A 16,474-nucleotide genomic window follows, 5' to 3' on the forward strand; every position below is an offset into this window, starting at 1 on the left:
GGTCGAGCGCTCGGAGGACGGTTACCCAGCCGTGCAGCTGGACCTGGACACCATCGACAGCGGGTTCCAGGAGCCGGACTGCAGCAGCCCTGTCGGGTCGGAATTCAGCGGGGCGGAGCCGAGGGAGGGCGGGGCAGGCGACTCCCACACCAACTACATCAAACAATGGGTGGCCTTCACCTCAGCGGTGGGGGAGACAGGGGGGCGCCACTGACTGAGGGTGCTCCTTGTACAGCAGAGACATGGGGTGACCCCAACCCACCCCCCAGTCTGACCATCGAACCTAGTCTGGACTCCCGTTGCTTGGGTACATGGTCACATGGGGCCTCATTTATAAAAATGTTCTTAGATTTATACTTGAACTTAGTCTTAAGATCATTTCCGACGGTGTGCTTACGTTCGATTCATAAAAGATACTGAGGATAAAAAACCTTGCTTACGTAGGTTCTAAGAAGCCCATTTGTAACTTACGCACCAGTGATCTATAGATCTCAAATTAACTTAAAATTGACGGCACCTGAACGTGCCTTACAATCAGCGATTTCCCCTTATATAATGCTAACACAAATGAGGGTTTCATCAGGAATGACCATGGAGCAAAAGAGAAAAGCAAACTTTTTGGAAGACAAGATCACGGCAATGGTAGAGGAGATTGAAGACAGGCAACACATATTATTCTGACCTTAAACTGCAAGGGTGGGAAAAAAATAGCCATACATAACCAGCAGGAAAATCACTTACGTCAAGGCTAAACTTTGCGTACAGATAAGATCATTTCCATGTCAAAACAAGGTTTTATAAATAACTACGTATACGTGGGTTTCTGCGTAAATCCAAAATTGATCGTAAGTCCGTTTTATAAATGAGGCCCCAGGACTCTAAAAGTCAGGGTTGCAACATAATTCAGAGACATTTTATGTTGCCCTGCCTTGCTTTTGTTCCTGGATGATGATTCCCTGACTTGTGTTTCACGCAGTTCTGCAAACCAGCTGCATAGGGTGACTGTATTTTTTAATTCTGATATATTTTCACACTGTCCCACTCCTGAATGAGTAATCCTTAATTAAGTCTTGAAATTGGTCTCGATGCAGTAAGAATCTCCTCTCTTTCCTCAAATGTTCTCTATCTGGATGAGAATGAAAGTAAATGACCATTTTGATCCCATTTTGATCCCAAAAAAACATAAAGCTGCAAGGTTTGCATACTGCCCATCACATACTAAAAAATGTGCATAAAAAGTACACAGTATGCTTCATACATGGTACGTAATTTTAGCACACAGTAGTCAAGAGGCTGATTTGGACATAGCCTAAGGGTGTTTTCTATGTGTGTCACCTCCTATTTACATCCCAGTGAAGTGGGAAATCACGGATGACTCAAATGAACTTTAGAATATAAATAACAACATACTTCTATTACATTTAGTTCATAAGAATGAATAAAGGTGCCAGTAATTGTGACACACAGATTTTTGAATGCAGAGTTCTGGATACAGTTTTTTTTTTTATTGGAATAAGTTTACCTCAAAGTTTAGATTTCTTTCAAATTTTGAGTGCAAGATCAAGTTGATAAACAACAGTGACCTTTTTATGGCCTTTCTCCTTATCTTAAGCAAAGGTCAGCACTAGTCCAGAGGGTTTTGTATGTTTTCCATTTACTGTATATGATTCATGAAGTATATAACTGAGAACCTCAAGGCATTTGAAGTGTTAATACTGTAAATAAATGTGATAGCACATCTGTCTGATGGAGAAATTCCTAGTATTTTTAAAAGATCACTCTTGTCTTTTGATTTACAGAGTCTCAACAAATGCATTTCAGAAAAGTTAAACAACTTAAAAGAACATGCCAGAAATTGTCTGTGAATTAAAAAGGTGAATTTATTTGAATGACCACAATGTCTTCAGATGGTAAGATTAAAAAACACAGGTCAAGTTACTTGAAATAATTTAGGAAACATTAGGGTAGCATTGCTTTGGAATACAGCTTGTTTAATTTGTAATGTGCTAAGATAGCCAGTATTGTTTCTTGTAACTTTGCCTAATTTAGATATCAATACTTTTTAATGGCAAGCCAAGATTTTGCACATTTGAATTAATGGCTTATAGATGGTTATTTGTATGTGTAAGTAACTTGGAATTTTTGTACGTTGAAAACGTGTTTTTCCTCAGATATCATTAGCTTTTTGTATTGTGTTTGTTATGAGTAACTGATAATAGTAATGCATATAAATGTAGGCTATGAGAGAGACATGGATTGGCCCATACATAAATACATGCAAACACACATACATTCTAGCTGAGAGAAACACATAGGCATTGATTCAGTCATATTCCTTCACCATGAATGAGAAATAAATGAGTGTTTTTTTTTCATATTTTTAAATGGAAGTGTTCTTAATGGGCTAGTGTACATGACAGACCTACTAATTGTTTGGGGTTTTATTGTGTGGAGGTGTGAAGCTGTTTGTGAATTCTGTCTGTGAGGTCAGAAGGAACAGAAGCTAATAAGTTCTTAAGGGCTGAGAGTCTGCGGTCATTTAAAGGCTCTGTGGTTATTTCTGGGGGAAACTCTGAAAAGTGCCAAGGGATGGCTTGGTAGGACGGCGTACTCACCATCGCAATCAGACTGAAACCTATAAGTGCACCACCCTTTGACTAATCAACCTTCTTCATGTCTGCAGATTCCGTAGAGCTCAGAGGTACTTTTGCAGGGCGGAGCTTATTTAGGGACCAAATTAATCCGCTGGCGTAACCTGTGGATACACTATATGAAAAGTCACGGGTTGAGAACTGCACCATCATGGGTAAAGTGATCAGGAACATTTGACTGACACACCCACGCTCTCTCTCTCTCTCTCTCTCTCTCTCTTGGGTTGGCCCAACATTCACCCTCTGTGAGTTTGACTTTTTGGTCTAGTAACCTAAAGGTCCCAGGTTTAATTCCCAAGTAGGACACTGCCGTTGTACCCTTGAGCAAGGTACTCAACCTGCACTGCTTCAGTATACACTCACCGGCCACTTCATTAGGTGACAGGAGTGGCACCCAGTGTGGTCTTCTGCTGTTGTAGCCCATCTGCTTCTAGGTTTGACGTGGTTTGTGTTCAGAGATGCTCTTCTGCATACCTCAGTTGTAACGAGTGGTTATTTGAGTTACTGTTACCTTTCTATCAGCTTGAACCAGTCTGGCCATTCTCCTCTGACCTCTGCCATCAACAAGGCAATTTTCGCCCAGAGAACTGCCACTCACTGGATATTTTATCTTTTTCGGACCATTCTCTGTAAACCCTAGAGATGGTTGTGCTTTAAAATCCCAGTAGATCAGCTGTTTCTGAAATACTCAAACCAGCCCGTCTGGCACTAACAACCATGCCACGTTCAAAGTCACTTAAATCACCTTTCTTCCCCATTCTGATGCTTGGTTTGAACTTCAGCAGATCGTCTTGACCATGTCTACATGCCTAAATGCATTGAGTTGCTGCCACATGATTGGCTGATTAGATATTTGCATTAACGGGTGCGGTTTGCAGTTGAACAGGTGTACCTAATGAAGTGGCCGTTGAGTGTACATCCAGCTGTACAAATGGATGCAATATAAAGTGCTGTGTCAAATGTTGTGTAAGTCGCTCTGGATAAGAGCATCTGTGTTCACAACTGAAAGTGATGAATAGTAGCATGGGTGATTAGTCTGTGGGGCGACTTTGGCGAAGGATTCAACGTAGGCTCGGTAAGCCCACGCTGGGCCCTGTAGTGGAAAGAGAGAGGGGAGATGGTGTGGCACGTAAAACGAGAACAAAAGAGAACAGGTGCGGTGGGCGGAAAGGTTTCTTATACAGAATAAGAGGAAGGGTTTCTTATACAGAATAAGAGGAAGGGTTTCTTATGCAGAATAAGCGGAAGGGTTTCTTATGCAGAATAAGCGGAAGGGTTTCTTATGCAGAATAAGCGGAAGGGTTTCTTATGCAGAATAAGTGGAAGGGTTTCTTATGCAGAATAAGCGGAAGGGTATCTTATGCAGAATAAGTGGAAGGGTTTCTTATGCAGAATAAGCGGAAGGGTATCTTATGCAGAATAAGTGGAAAGGGAGAGTTTGAGGCGTAGCTCATTTCCTCTAAACATCCGCCATTCTAGCCCCATATACAGATTCTCAACGGGAGCACAGTTAATACCTCCTTGGAAAAAGGTGTCTCCATTCCTAATGGATCCCATAGAGCTTAGATTACTTACAACAAATTAATTCACAGTCTTTCTCAGAGGATACACGATACAAAAGATCTACAGTAGCTGAAAAAATATGGAAACACTGCACTTAAAGAAGTTTCGTACTCCTAAAACTTTTATCTGTGGCCTTTCTTCTGCCGTTGTTTCTCTGAGCCGTTTCCATGGGTAAAAACGCATTTGAAACGCTTATCTTCTTGTCCACGAGTGATAACAACATCATGTGACCATCACTGTGAGAGCCAAAAAGGCAAATTAATTTTTCATATTATGTGGATAAATACTGGACACAAAATATAAGTTCAAGCTGATTATAAAATTTCCAAGAGTAGTATACATTAGACTGCTCAATTGTGTAGGTATTAACTAATACATGCAGGAGGGTGTAATGGTAATTATTACTTACTGCAACACAAAAGCACGTTATTTCTTTATTTTTGCTTTATGTTGATATACATATTACATTTAGTATGCTGAAAACTGTTTCAAGATATCAATCATCAATCGTCAAACTGTGCTTAGAAATGCAGTGTTTATATAATGCTATAATACTAATAATAGTACTGTAGATTATGAACAGAAGGAATACAGTATGTGTGCAAGCTTCTTGAACACTATGCGTCCATATCTACTTCCCTTATTTATGAGATAACAGCCAGAGTCCTCAATTCTTTAGTTCATGAATAAACTTTGGTGTGATTGCTTCGGGTAATATATAAAATATCCTATACCAAGTGAAAGGTTTAGGAACTCTATGAGTAGTTGTCACATTAGAAATATACTGCAGGACAGTTAGTGAGAGTGCAGATTTATTTGTTATAAGTGGTAGGCTAAATAGGGTATGTTAATCAACTAATTTACACTGCATTTTTTGACCCTGGCCTTGTTGGCGGCAACGGTGTTACTTTTTCGTTTGAGTGATTGTGTGATGATGATCGTTCTATGTTATTCATATCTGTGCATTACATCCATCCATATCAGTATATACTCTTTTCTCGGTTGAGAAATGCGCTTCTCGGTTCGGTCTACGCTGTACTGCCATTGGTTCATTTTTTGCAGACACCGCCACCTTTAAGGGAAAGCGCACAGAGTTTGGTTAACGACGCCCGCGTTCACTTGGCAAGTTGTTAACGACTTTTGTGATACTGGTTAACCCCGAATGCAGTCCTTAGGTTTTGTGAAGCCAGCTAACACAAAGAAACCCGGGGTAGGCATATGTTATGCTTTCTTCGTAGTATACTCCCTGATTGTTTTCAGGCTAAGTGTTCAACCCGTATGAAGACATTGCCCCCTGACCAATCAGTTCACTGGAAAAACGGCATGTGAATTTTTGGAATTGTAATCTCAGCAGAATTCAGACTAAAATGCAAGTCAGTGATTATCGTTTTCACTTAATGTGCGCAACAATCATGACATAATTCAAATTCAAAAGCAAAAGCCCAGTTTGCCTTTTCATTTTCAAGTTAATGTAGCCTATGCATTTATCAGACTATTTGAAAAAGGAAATGCAAATTAAGTCCATTTGACGTTTTCATACATAGGCTGTCAAATGCCTATGGTACCCTGTCAAATGCAAATGTAACCATCAAAAATGTAGCCTATGTTTCGTTTGAAATATCATTCTTGTATGTGTATGATTTAACGATAAAAAGGAAACAATATACCGGTATTGCATGTTTGAAGGCCAACCAACGTCTCACTTTGCAAGGCTGACCATACATTAAAATCCATTGTAGTTCTTCCATTAGCAGATGTGGATCTCGCCGATTTACATTTTAATTTGAAATATGACCGGATAATTTTTCCATACCCCTTTACGTCGGTGCACAGATTGTGAAACAGGCTTTAAGGGCAGCGATTTTTTTTTCTTAGGATGAGTTTGGAAGGTACATGAATAATTCATAGAAACCTTACCCAATCTTATCTTGAGTGATATGAAAATAGGAGTCCCCATAAATGTAACAGTTTTTGTATTTTGCCTATTTACTCAAAAAATATTTAGCCTAGCATTAGGCTACGGAATTTTATTTTTAACAGTTTGACATGCCAGTAGTTATTGACCGTTTAAATGGCTCCTTTGGTGAAAGTTTCTCGTGAGAAGACCTCACTCAAAAACCCAAAAAATGCTTCATTCTTAACACTCCCTCCCATCCCTCAACATGCAGAACGTGCGCCGGGGGTTGGGGATAATGCACCGCCCTTGTTACTGCGTATGCCTAGAACGGGTCCTGGAATACGCTAATGTACCACCACAGCGCAGAGGGCGATGGCAGTCACTGGGTGGGCGATTGTGGTAGTGAGTCAGATGTGAATTCAACCGTACAAAGAAAATGTCATCGAGTTACTCGGAACAACAGCGGGTCTAATCGGGCTTGGTACTTTCCCCAGATAATCGCTGAACCCTCCTCTCGCTCTGCTTTTGATGAACCAGGAGCACAGCACGCTCTGTCCCGTCCCTTGTCAGCTATGTCCTGTCTCGGTCATTCTTATCGCTTTCAACAAATGAATAAATGAGTGTTAAATGAGTTCAATAAACGAGTGTTTTCTGATGATAAAATCGATCATCTGTCTTCTCTTAGTACTCGTGGTAAGCTACTTTCAAGATTACACACTGACAATGATTTTTCACTTGGAGAGAAAAATAATAACCGAATGAAGCTTCTTGAAAATGTAGACATTCGATGTGGTCGGAAGACATTATGCATAATATGCAGCGGTGTGAGAGCTGTGCTAACGTTGTTGTCAAACTAAGTAAATTTATTTAAACCATATAAAATCTGTTGGGAAAATGCATCTAAAAAATTGCAACATTAAATGAATATTGATTAAATGGCTGTTATGTTTTCCATAAGGATAGCATAGATGACCAGATAACACAAAACAGCAGTGAAACAATGCACGTGGAGAGCCTTCTCATACAATCAGTTGCGGGGGAGAATAGGCCTCGGGAGGGTTTGCGTCCATAACGAATCTCCCTATAAATAAACCTTTGCGACTACTCTAAACGGTGTGTTTTAATGCAATTAAGACGTGCGCAGTGGTATTTGATTAACAGTAATTAAATCAGAGACTGACGACGCCCCCCTCATTCTATATTCACTCCGCGTAACAAATCATAGTAAACCTAGAGGTCGAAACCCACTTCAGGAAATGTCTTTTTCGTCAAGTGCGCTCATTGCGATACACTTCCGAGCGCACCAGATCTTCTGTTTCATGCTCCCCACGGACTGTTCCGCCGATAAACCTCACGAGGTAACGTGTGACACTTCTCTTTTCCTTGGGCAAGGATTGTGCTCTGTGGCGCGTTATATGAAGTGAACTGTGAGGCGTACAATGAAGAAAATAATGATAAACCCGGAGTTAAATTCCAGGTTTTAGTCTTATAGAACCTGATCTTGAAAAGCAAGGTACGTTGTATTGTAACATGTTTACAACAATTAGCCTAAGTTTTAAATTGAATGCATTCTCTGGTTAAGTGGAAATCTGTTCATATATATTTATTGAAATAGGCCTATATGGGCCGTTCATTTCGCAAAAACGTCCTAATAGACGAATGGCAACTTTAAAGACGCTAAAATAAGCTTGTGTTGGCAAAAGATGTTTAATCTGATGTGTGTTTATTAAATGTGCTTCATGTAATTTCGAAGTGAATATACACTTTATTGGCTAAAACGAGGGTTTCAACATTTTCTAATCCAGGGAGCACCACCCGACATCCAAGCACGTTAAAAAGTTTTTTTTTAAAGATTTATAGTTTGCAATATTTTACCAAATCTGTATATAAGCATTGCATAACAAATCTGGCCAGGGACCCCCTATAGTACCTTCAAGGACCCCAAGGCTCTGCGAACCCCCTTTTGAGAACCCAGGGACTTAATTATAGGCTTTCACGTGCGTAATGCAATTTCTGCTTATCATTTGCTTGTTTACCTTTCATCCCTGCACGTGTTTTTAAATCACAGTTGACAAGCTATTTGTTTCCGTTTTCCAACGGAAAATACAACCTGTCCTACCTGAAGGGAAGTTCCTCGCCTCAAGGTGGTTTGCGTTACTATAACGAAATGGAAAGAGAGTGGGACCTGGAAATGGAACGTGAGGTGTCCTGCGGGGACCATGGTCGCTTTACATTTCAGAATAGGCTATATATTTTGATTTGGTTCTTTTATTTTTCCAAGGCGTTCAATAAATCCGAAAAGGTGAATCAAACAGCAAGCGCCTCTTCCCCCTACGTTACATGAGTTTAACATAGCACCTTCACGTTGCACTTGTATCTTGATCTTGATGCTGTAGCTGTGCATCATATCTCTTGCAATCATGACGCACTTCTAGTTTAAGGCTTACCTTAACTTTACTGATCGCCTGTGCTTACCGCGTGATCTAGACTTGATGTCCTTGGCTATGGATAATTGAGCTATAGGCTACTTCATGAGAATTGTATCTTATCTGATCTATCTGCGTTCTGCAGTTGTTCCCACGATCGGTATGCACGTATTGACCTTCGTTCTGAATAAAGCGTCTGCCAGATAAAATGTAGTGTACTGTACTGTAATAAACGAATTGTAATTATTATCTATAACCTTAATTTCGATCAAACCAAGAGGAGCTAACCTGGCTAACGTTAGTTCACTTTGCACTCACTCGTCGCATCTGGAGAATGCAGTTTGAGCTTCCTGGTGCTCCTACTAATTTTTTGTAAAAATGTTCGGAAATCGTTTTATCTGTAATGTTACCACTATCGCCATTCATACTTTTTTTAAATTCTGAGTTTGGTTGTACGGAATCTGAGCTCCTAACATAAGGATCGCTCATCCTCAGCACCGTACTCTATGGACAGTTCCCTTCCATGGAAACACATCCGCAGCCATTACTTTTGTAGTTCACTTTCTGGAGTTTTTGATAGCCTGTCACTTCAGCTTTATTGTGTTTATGTGTTTGGGCGCAATTAATGCGATTTAGATATTTATGAATCGGTGGTCCATGGTCTAAAGCAATATAGCCAAGGCCATATACAGTAGGCTACACAGTGAGCTTGTCGTGTCTAGAAACCGACAGAATTCAAAGTCCAATCTTCAATTTGTAGAAAACAACTTCACGAGGGAAAAGACACCACAGCAGCAAGCTCTTCAGAAAAGTCAGACTTTATTTGCACAGGTGCACAAAGCCGGATCAACTCTGCAGAACTGAACCTCGATTGTCAGTTTTACATCCATTTTATACACTGTGCTCCCCATAACTCCCCCTAACACATTCCTTAAAATACCACCTGACCTTCTTAGCACCACAATGATTTCCTGTTCTTGGGTGATAACGTCATTGTGGAAAGTTACCCCAACTTTCCCTTAAAAAATATTAGTCTTTATTCTGTAATTTTCCATTAAGAATACGTCACAGCCTCCTGTAATTTTCCATTGTATTCAGGGTACATAGGGGTCACTGTAAAATATTAGTCTTCTAGCACATTTATTAGCAGTTGATCAGTTTGAAAATATAAGCGTATGGTTAGTATTTGATTAATTTTTTCTGCTGAGTGAGTAAGTGTGGTTTTTTTTAAGCCTTCTGCATTCTCTTGCTTTTTCTCTACAGTTGATACTGTGGTTTCTTGCGCTTCCATAAGCTCAGCTGCAACTAATGATGCAGGTTTATTGGATTACATATTGATTATATGAGTGAATAGTCATACATGTGATGTACTTTTACCATGGAGCATCGAGAGTTTGGAGGAACCAGTTTGATCAACATTGATGGGAATAACTTTAACATGTGACGTCATCACAATCATGGGGAGTCTCAAAACGTTCCTACAAGCTCCACAATGTTTGGGCCAAAGACTTTTTTTTTTTCTTGATTTTTGCTCCCGTAGATATGCTTTCAAATGCTTGACTGCTGCCACAGCTCACGCCAGGAGACAGAACGGTTGTAGCCTACTCCTCGGCTGAAGTGTGGCTTGCGTTCTCCCCCCGTCTGCGAGCTGTGACCGCACGTCTCGAATGCCTAAATTACGAGCATCGGTGTCTAAAATGAACGGCTCATCGGGGTCCGACATAGTTAAGACTGGGGCAGAAACCAGGGCCGCGCGGAGGCGGCGGAAGGCCTGGTGGCGGGCCGGAGACCACTGTGACATCTTTGACTTTTCAGTAATAGCTTCAGAGCAGCGGTAATATATTTTAGGCCTGCTTGAGGCCATATAAGGTAATATAATGTTGAAAACCGGCAGCCTCTGGAGTCGTAATTTCGCTGAACAAGCTGTCCTGGAATTACTTTGAATGTCATATTTGATATGTGTTTTCTTTGCAGTTTAGTAAGAACTGAAATGTAAACAATCACTCTGACATATGACATATGGTCAAAGATGGATCAAATGCACTCTATTAGTGTCAAAAACTAATAAAAACCCTATTAGCATTTTTGTTATTCAAATTCAAATCAAATCAAATCAAATTTTATTTGTATAGCGTATTTTACAACAGTTGTCACAATACGCTTTACAGACAACCCTAGCCTAAACCCCCACAGGAGCAAGCCTAAGGCAACAGTGGCAAGGAAAAACTCCCTGTGGCAGATGGGGAGAAACCTTGAAAGGAACCAGGCTCAAGGGGGAAACCCATCCTCCTCTGGTCGGCTCAGGGTGACCAGCATGTCAGCCAGTTTATGCACAAGATATGATATGTGATGTGGCTCAGATGATGGGTGGGGCCGGGTGGCGGTGATGTGGGCAGGGTGGAGGCAATGACGAAGGAGGGGCTGGACCGCAGAGGTGGGGGAGACCAGAAGACTCTCGAAGCACTCTCGAGGGTTGGGGCAAGAGCCCCGCCGGCAGCGTGGGGAAGAGGGTGGAAACGGCAATTAGGGAATTTGCAATATAGCAGACAGTGAGTAAAGTGGCAGTGGTATGTATTGGGGGGACCCCGCCAGGAGTAGAATATGGCTGCATATTCGTGTTGAATTAGCACTGAAGAATTTACTGTGTATGGTGTGGTTTGCGTGCTCTTTACGAATGGAAACTGGACACAGTTAATTTTGTGTTTCCCTGAAATGGGGTGTCTTTCTGCAGGCCTTACAGCATGCAGAACCGGATCCTGTGGACCCTCGCAGTAAGTGATCAATTGAATACACCGATTAACATCACACCTGAAGCCTAATATAATCCTGCTGATTTATTCCTTTGTGCCTCCAGTCTTGAGAACAGACTGCAATGTCAGTCAGAGCTGTGTCTTCCACCTTCACGCTGGTTGGATAATAGATGAAGGCTTTCAATGTCTGACCAGACAATTTAATGGACCCGCACGGGCATTTCCAGGACACATTGCATGAGTTTGTGTTCTGTGTCACACGAACAGGACTCTGAGCCATATCAGGGTCCATCCTGCTGATAGAGTATTATTCAGGCTTAAGCATTCGCCCAGATTCTTATACAGCAACCCTGAATGTGTTTTCAGTAGTACTGTTCTGTTCCCCCCTAGTTTGACTTATCTTAGGTTAGGTCAGAACTGGACTGTGACTGCGTTGTTATGAATAACTACAAAATGAATAACTGTACAAAACGAGTATTGTACCTTATCAAACCTGTGTTTTGTAGCTGTTCCAATGACCTTGATATGCACTTTTGTACGTTCCTTTGGATAAAAGCGTCTGCTAAATAAATGTAATGTTATGTAATGTTCATGCTTAAATATTGGGGCAGATTGTGAAAGTAACATACTGTATGTGTCACAACATTGGGGGGAAAAAATACAGAGCACTTTCCCATGGCTATTCCTGCAGGGCACCAGAAAGGTGACGCTGTTATTGGCCATTCTGTGGGCAGGCTGTGATGACACTGCCTTCCTTCAGGCCTGCCAAGAAACCACTGGAGGTAAGCACAGTGTTCCACTTTCCTAAATATTCCAGCGTTCTGCTTTCCTAAATATTCCAGCGTTCTGCTTTCCTAAATATTCCAGCATTTCGCTTTCCTAAATATTCCAGTGTTCCACTTTCCTAAATATTCCTGCATTTCACTTTCCTAAATATTCCAGTGTTCCACTTTCCTAAATATTCCTGCATTTCACTTTCCTAAATATTCCAGTGTTCCACTTTCCCAAATATTCCAGTGTTCCGCTTCCCTGTGTTCTGCTTTGCTAAATATTCCATTGTTCCGCTTTCCCAAATATTCCGGTGTTCCACTTTCCTAAATATTCCAATGTTCCACTTTCCAAAATGTTCCAGTGCTGCAGTTTTCTAAATATTCCAGAATTTGACTTCCCTAAACATTCTGCTATTCCACTTTCTAAATGTTCCAGTATTTTATTTTTCTTAAATTTTCATGCATTTTTTAAAAAGTGAAGTAAAATGTATGTGGTACCACCATCTGGGTTGCTTATGCTTCTTCAGTAATGTTCTCAGTGTGAAACTGTGAAAGCTTTGTTGTGTGAAAGTGTCGTTTCGAAAAAGAGCTGTTAGCAAGGCGCTCACAACTGTGTGTGATTTCAGCTTCGGACAACGGGCTCACTTGTGTGACCAATTACTGGCTCAGGATAAGCTGTGTGTGGAACACCACTGCACAACCTCTCAATAAGGCTCCATCCTATTGGCTGGAATTCCAACACTGCGACGATGAGACGTGAGTGTCATTCTCTGTCCTTCCCAAATGATCCGTCATGCTCCATTTAAGGGGTGAAAGCTTTTATACAAATACGGTTCCTCCTCTGAGAGAGATGGCGAATGGTCGCGGAGCACTCTAATCCAATACAGTCCTAATCTTTAAGCCACACGAGAGGCAAACAACCCACATTGAACTAAACAAGTATGCCTTTTTGCTCATTATTGGCAAATTGTGTGACTCATTTACGCAGGCAAATAACGAACAAATAATTGCCACACACAGCGATTCGTTTAAGCCATTGTCTGAACCTTCATGCAGAAGCGCAGTGGTTAGGAAACTGGATTCACAACCTTTAGGTTGTCGGTTTGATTCCCAGCTGGGGCGTCGAACCCACTGTAGGCGTGAGCGGCCTGCTTACCCCGAATTGCTTCAGTAAAATATCCCGCTGCCTAAATGGATTGTGTAAGGGACTGTAAGCCACGTAGGATGCTCTGGAAAAAAAAAATCCTAAAATATAAATGTATCGCATAAAGTGTAAGACCGTTTTTTTGTTTTGCGTCACACAGCCTAGCAGTTAACAGACAGCATGCTTGTTTCGCCTGACCGGGGGGTGTCTTACGGTACCTCTCGCGCGTGATTCGCTCTGTGCCGTTCATCCCTGTCCCTCATTCGTCGTTGTGCTCTGCCTTTCCGCAGCTTCCCAAAGCTCGAGTGCCGCCTGGCGAACGTCGGGGAGCACTTACGCTGCTCTCTCGAGCCCGAAATGGAGGAAAGGGAATCGTTCATGTCTCACGATTATTTCGAAGTGACTCTCCATTCCAAAATGAGTGGATATCAAACCAGCGTGTCAATGCATTCCACATTCCAACCCGCAAGTAACAGTGAGCTCCGTGGCCTGTTTGGGCCGAATCGTGTCTTTGCTCAATAAATGTTTTTTTTTTTTAATCATTAATAATTCTGTTAAGCTACTGAAAGGAGTAAAAACAATATGTTTTAAGTGACTGTCTCATTAGTAATGCTATTACTGTGGCTGTAGTTTTCAAGACATTGTGAATAAATTACACGACATATTAAAATAGTGGGAACAAATTGCATTGAATCGCCGGTTCTGATCGATTGCTCTTCCGCAGTAAAACCAGAGGCTCCAAGCAATTTGACTGTTGCCACGAATTCCAGCGGCTACCTGTTCACGTGGAGTAGTAATTATGAGAGCCATCCATACGAATCATTCGAAAATAATTTGCGTTACCAGCTGTTGTACCACAGGACTGGATCCCCAGATGAGGTATGGCATATTGTTGTGTCTCTCTTAAAACCTGAGGACGGAATCAATATATTCTTTTTTTTTTTGTCGTGCTCGGGATCAATCCCATTTCAGTTGAGGACAGTTCAGTAAAGTGCTATTCTTTTAATTACCTGAAAATTCATTCTTTTTTTTTTGTTAGTTTTTGGTTTTTGTTTTAGATTTGTCTGTGTGTGAGAGTGACTGAATTCAAATTGAATGGATCCCTATGCAGCCATTCACTGCGCAGTATTATTTTTCTGTTTGGCCCTAGGGAACTGTAGTCCATCCTCTGGGGAAAACACAGCACATTGATGACGTCCATCTAGAAACAGACACTCAGTACACTGCAGTTGTGTCATCTCACCCGGGTCCAGGTTACCGAGGGCAGTGGAGTGAGTGGAGCCCCCCGGTGCACTGGAGGACAAAGGCCATCCCAAGTAAAAACCTTTCCGTCCTGCTTTCCTCTACTGGACTTCTGACTCAATGGGCCCATTAGCAGACCTGCATGTCAGTTTGCTGACTCAACACATGCTGAATTTGTGTTTCTTAAAAAAGGGGGATACTACATTTGTCAGGGGAAAAGCGTTTGAAAACATATCGGGGGCAAATGCGGTTGTTTTATTGTTTGTGTGTTGTTTGTGTGCATGTGCTGGAAAGTGAGAGGGTTGGGAGCGCTCAGGTTTCTCTGGAATATAGCCTTGCCCGTGTGTGTCGTAGTCGGGATCCTGCTCTGTTTCGTCTTCACTCCGACTGCCAGGTAATCGTCGATTTTGCTCTATTCTCTGTGTGCGCGTATGAGTGTATGGATTTTCTGTGATCAGTGTGTGTGTGTGCGTGTGCTCAGACTTACTGAAATGCGCGTGTGTGACTGCAGTACGCTTTTCCGATGTGTTGCAGGCTAAAGGTAAAAGTCTGGCCCGTGATCCCCACGCCTGCTCCGTATTTTCAGCCTCTCTTCAAGAGCTACAGCGGAAATTTCCGGGTAAAGTTCACTCTTCGTTTCTCGTGTGCGCGTGCATGCATGCTCATGCAAGCCCTCTGGAAGCGCTTCCCGGCTCAGTTTAAAACCTGCCTTCCTTTACGGCCCTAGAGCTGGCTGCTGTCCCAGGGCGGTCCGGGGGAGCCGCTCAAAGCGGAGGAGGTGGAGAAGATCGAGACGGTGACGGAGGCGTGGCCCCTGAGGGGGGAGGAGACCCGCCCGCCGAGCCCCGCCTGGCGCCCCGCGCCGTCCCCCGCCCCCTACGTCACCGCCGGCAACGAGGTCTGGTGCGCGGGTGGCCCCGCCCCCTGCCCCGCCCAAGGGGACCGCCCCGACACGCCCCTCTCCATGTCCCTGATCGAGGTCGGCCTGGCGGAGATCTTCGGCTCTCGGTCGCTGGGCCTGGTGTTGGCCGGTGAAGGGGAATGGGAGTCCGAGGACCCCACGCCCGGCCTGGACTGGGAGCCCGAGAACGTCATGCCCAACCTCGACTGGGGGCCCGGGAACCCCGCTCCTGACCTGGGCGGGGAGCCCAAAAACCCCATACTTAGCCTGGACGGCTGCTGGCCCCGGGAACCTCTGACCGCCCTGCCCAAGGGACTGTGTGCCCACCAGGACTACTGCACCCTCTCTGGCCCCCACAACGAGCTCGTCCCCGGGGCCGCGCTCAGACCCACCGGCACCGGGGTGGACAAGGACCATGGCTCAGGGAGCTCCCACAATGCACTTGGCCCTCAAGCAGAGGTGGACGATGACGAGAGCTGACGACAGTTGTTCCCGACTGTGTGTGTTTGTGAGTGTGTGTGCGTGGGTGTGAGTGGCTGTGAGTGTGTGTGCTTTTGTGTGCTTGTGTGAGTGTGTGTGTGTGCATGTTTGTGTGCATGTGTGTAAGTGTGTGTGTGCGTGTGTGTGTGTGTGTGTGCATGTGTAAGAAACCCCTCAGATACACCAGACAGTGCGTCAAAGACACCAACAGCAAGAAACCAAACTTAGCATGTCGAGGTCACCGACTGTAAGAAACCCCTCCGCTAACCAAACAGTGGAAGTATCTGAGTGCATGTAGTCTTAACCGGTGCTACTGGAGCAGGTTTCATTTAATGTCATTTCAGTTAACTGACTCCAAAATAGTATTTTAACCTTTCCTCTGTGCTATGTTATGCATAGACGGAGGAGGCTGCTGTCCGCCAGTAGTGTGGCTTTATACGACTTGCTATCTGGCTTGGTAGATGCGGACATGTCTCTGGCTTGTGTAGCCTGCAAAAATACAATTGTGTATCCTGCTACAACACTAGTCTATAGGCAAGTGACTATGGGGTGCAGATGTCCTGAGTTCTATGTGTATGTTAGGACCTTAAACTTCTAGGTGTGCAGTGTTAAGAGTCAATGAGGAATGCCAGAATAAAATGAACACAGTT

At 43.0% G+C, this 16,474-nt stretch overlaps 2 protein-coding genes across 2 annotated transcripts in view; both read left to right on the top strand.

Annotated features, from left to right (window-relative positions):
• LOC135243599 (interleukin-21 receptor-like) overlaps positions 1–1,747 on the top strand; it is a 15,944-nt gene extending 14,197 nt beyond the window's left edge. The window contains exon 10 of the mRNA XM_064315546.1: positions 1–1,747. This exon is cut by the window's left edge and continues 497 nt beyond it. Coding sequence (XP_064171616.1) covers positions 1–214 — 214 coding nt within the window. The 3' untranslated portion in view covers positions 215–1,747.
• A 5,616-nt stretch (positions 1,748–7,363) lies between these two features.
• LOC135243731 (interleukin-21 receptor-like) lies at positions 7,364–16,474 on the top strand. Its single transcript, XM_064315734.1, has 10 exons — positions 7,364–7,469; positions 11,269–11,308; positions 11,979–12,069; positions 12,684–12,813; positions 13,492–13,676; positions 13,926–14,080; positions 14,352–14,517; positions 14,738–14,837; positions 14,978–15,062; positions 15,171–16,474. Exons 2-10 carry the CDS (start codon positions 11,279–11,281, stop codon positions 15,822–15,824), a joined length of 1,596 nt encoding a protein of 531 aa, XP_064171804.1. The 5' UTR covers positions 7,364–7,469; positions 11,269–11,278; the 3' UTR covers positions 15,825–16,474.

This window comes from Anguilla rostrata, chromosome 17 (genome assembly GCF_018555375.3).
Source record: "Anguilla rostrata isolate EN2019 chromosome 17, ASM1855537v3, whole genome shotgun sequence".
Classification (NCBI taxonomy): Eukaryota; Metazoa; Chordata; class Actinopteri; order Anguilliformes; family Anguillidae; genus Anguilla; species Anguilla rostrata.

Coding starts and splice junctions, on each gene's coding strand:
- LOC135243731 (XM_064315734.1), top strand. CDS start 11,279: ATGCAGAACCGGATCCTGTGGACCCTCGCA. Junction 12,070..12,683: donor CTGCCAAGAAACCACTGGAG/GTAAGCACAGTG, acceptor GTGTGATTTCAG/CTTCGGACAACGGGCTCACT. Junction 14,518..14,737: donor GAGGACAAAGGCCATCCCAA/GTAAAAACCTTT, acceptor TGTGCTGGAAAG/TGAGAGGGTTGGGAGCGCTC.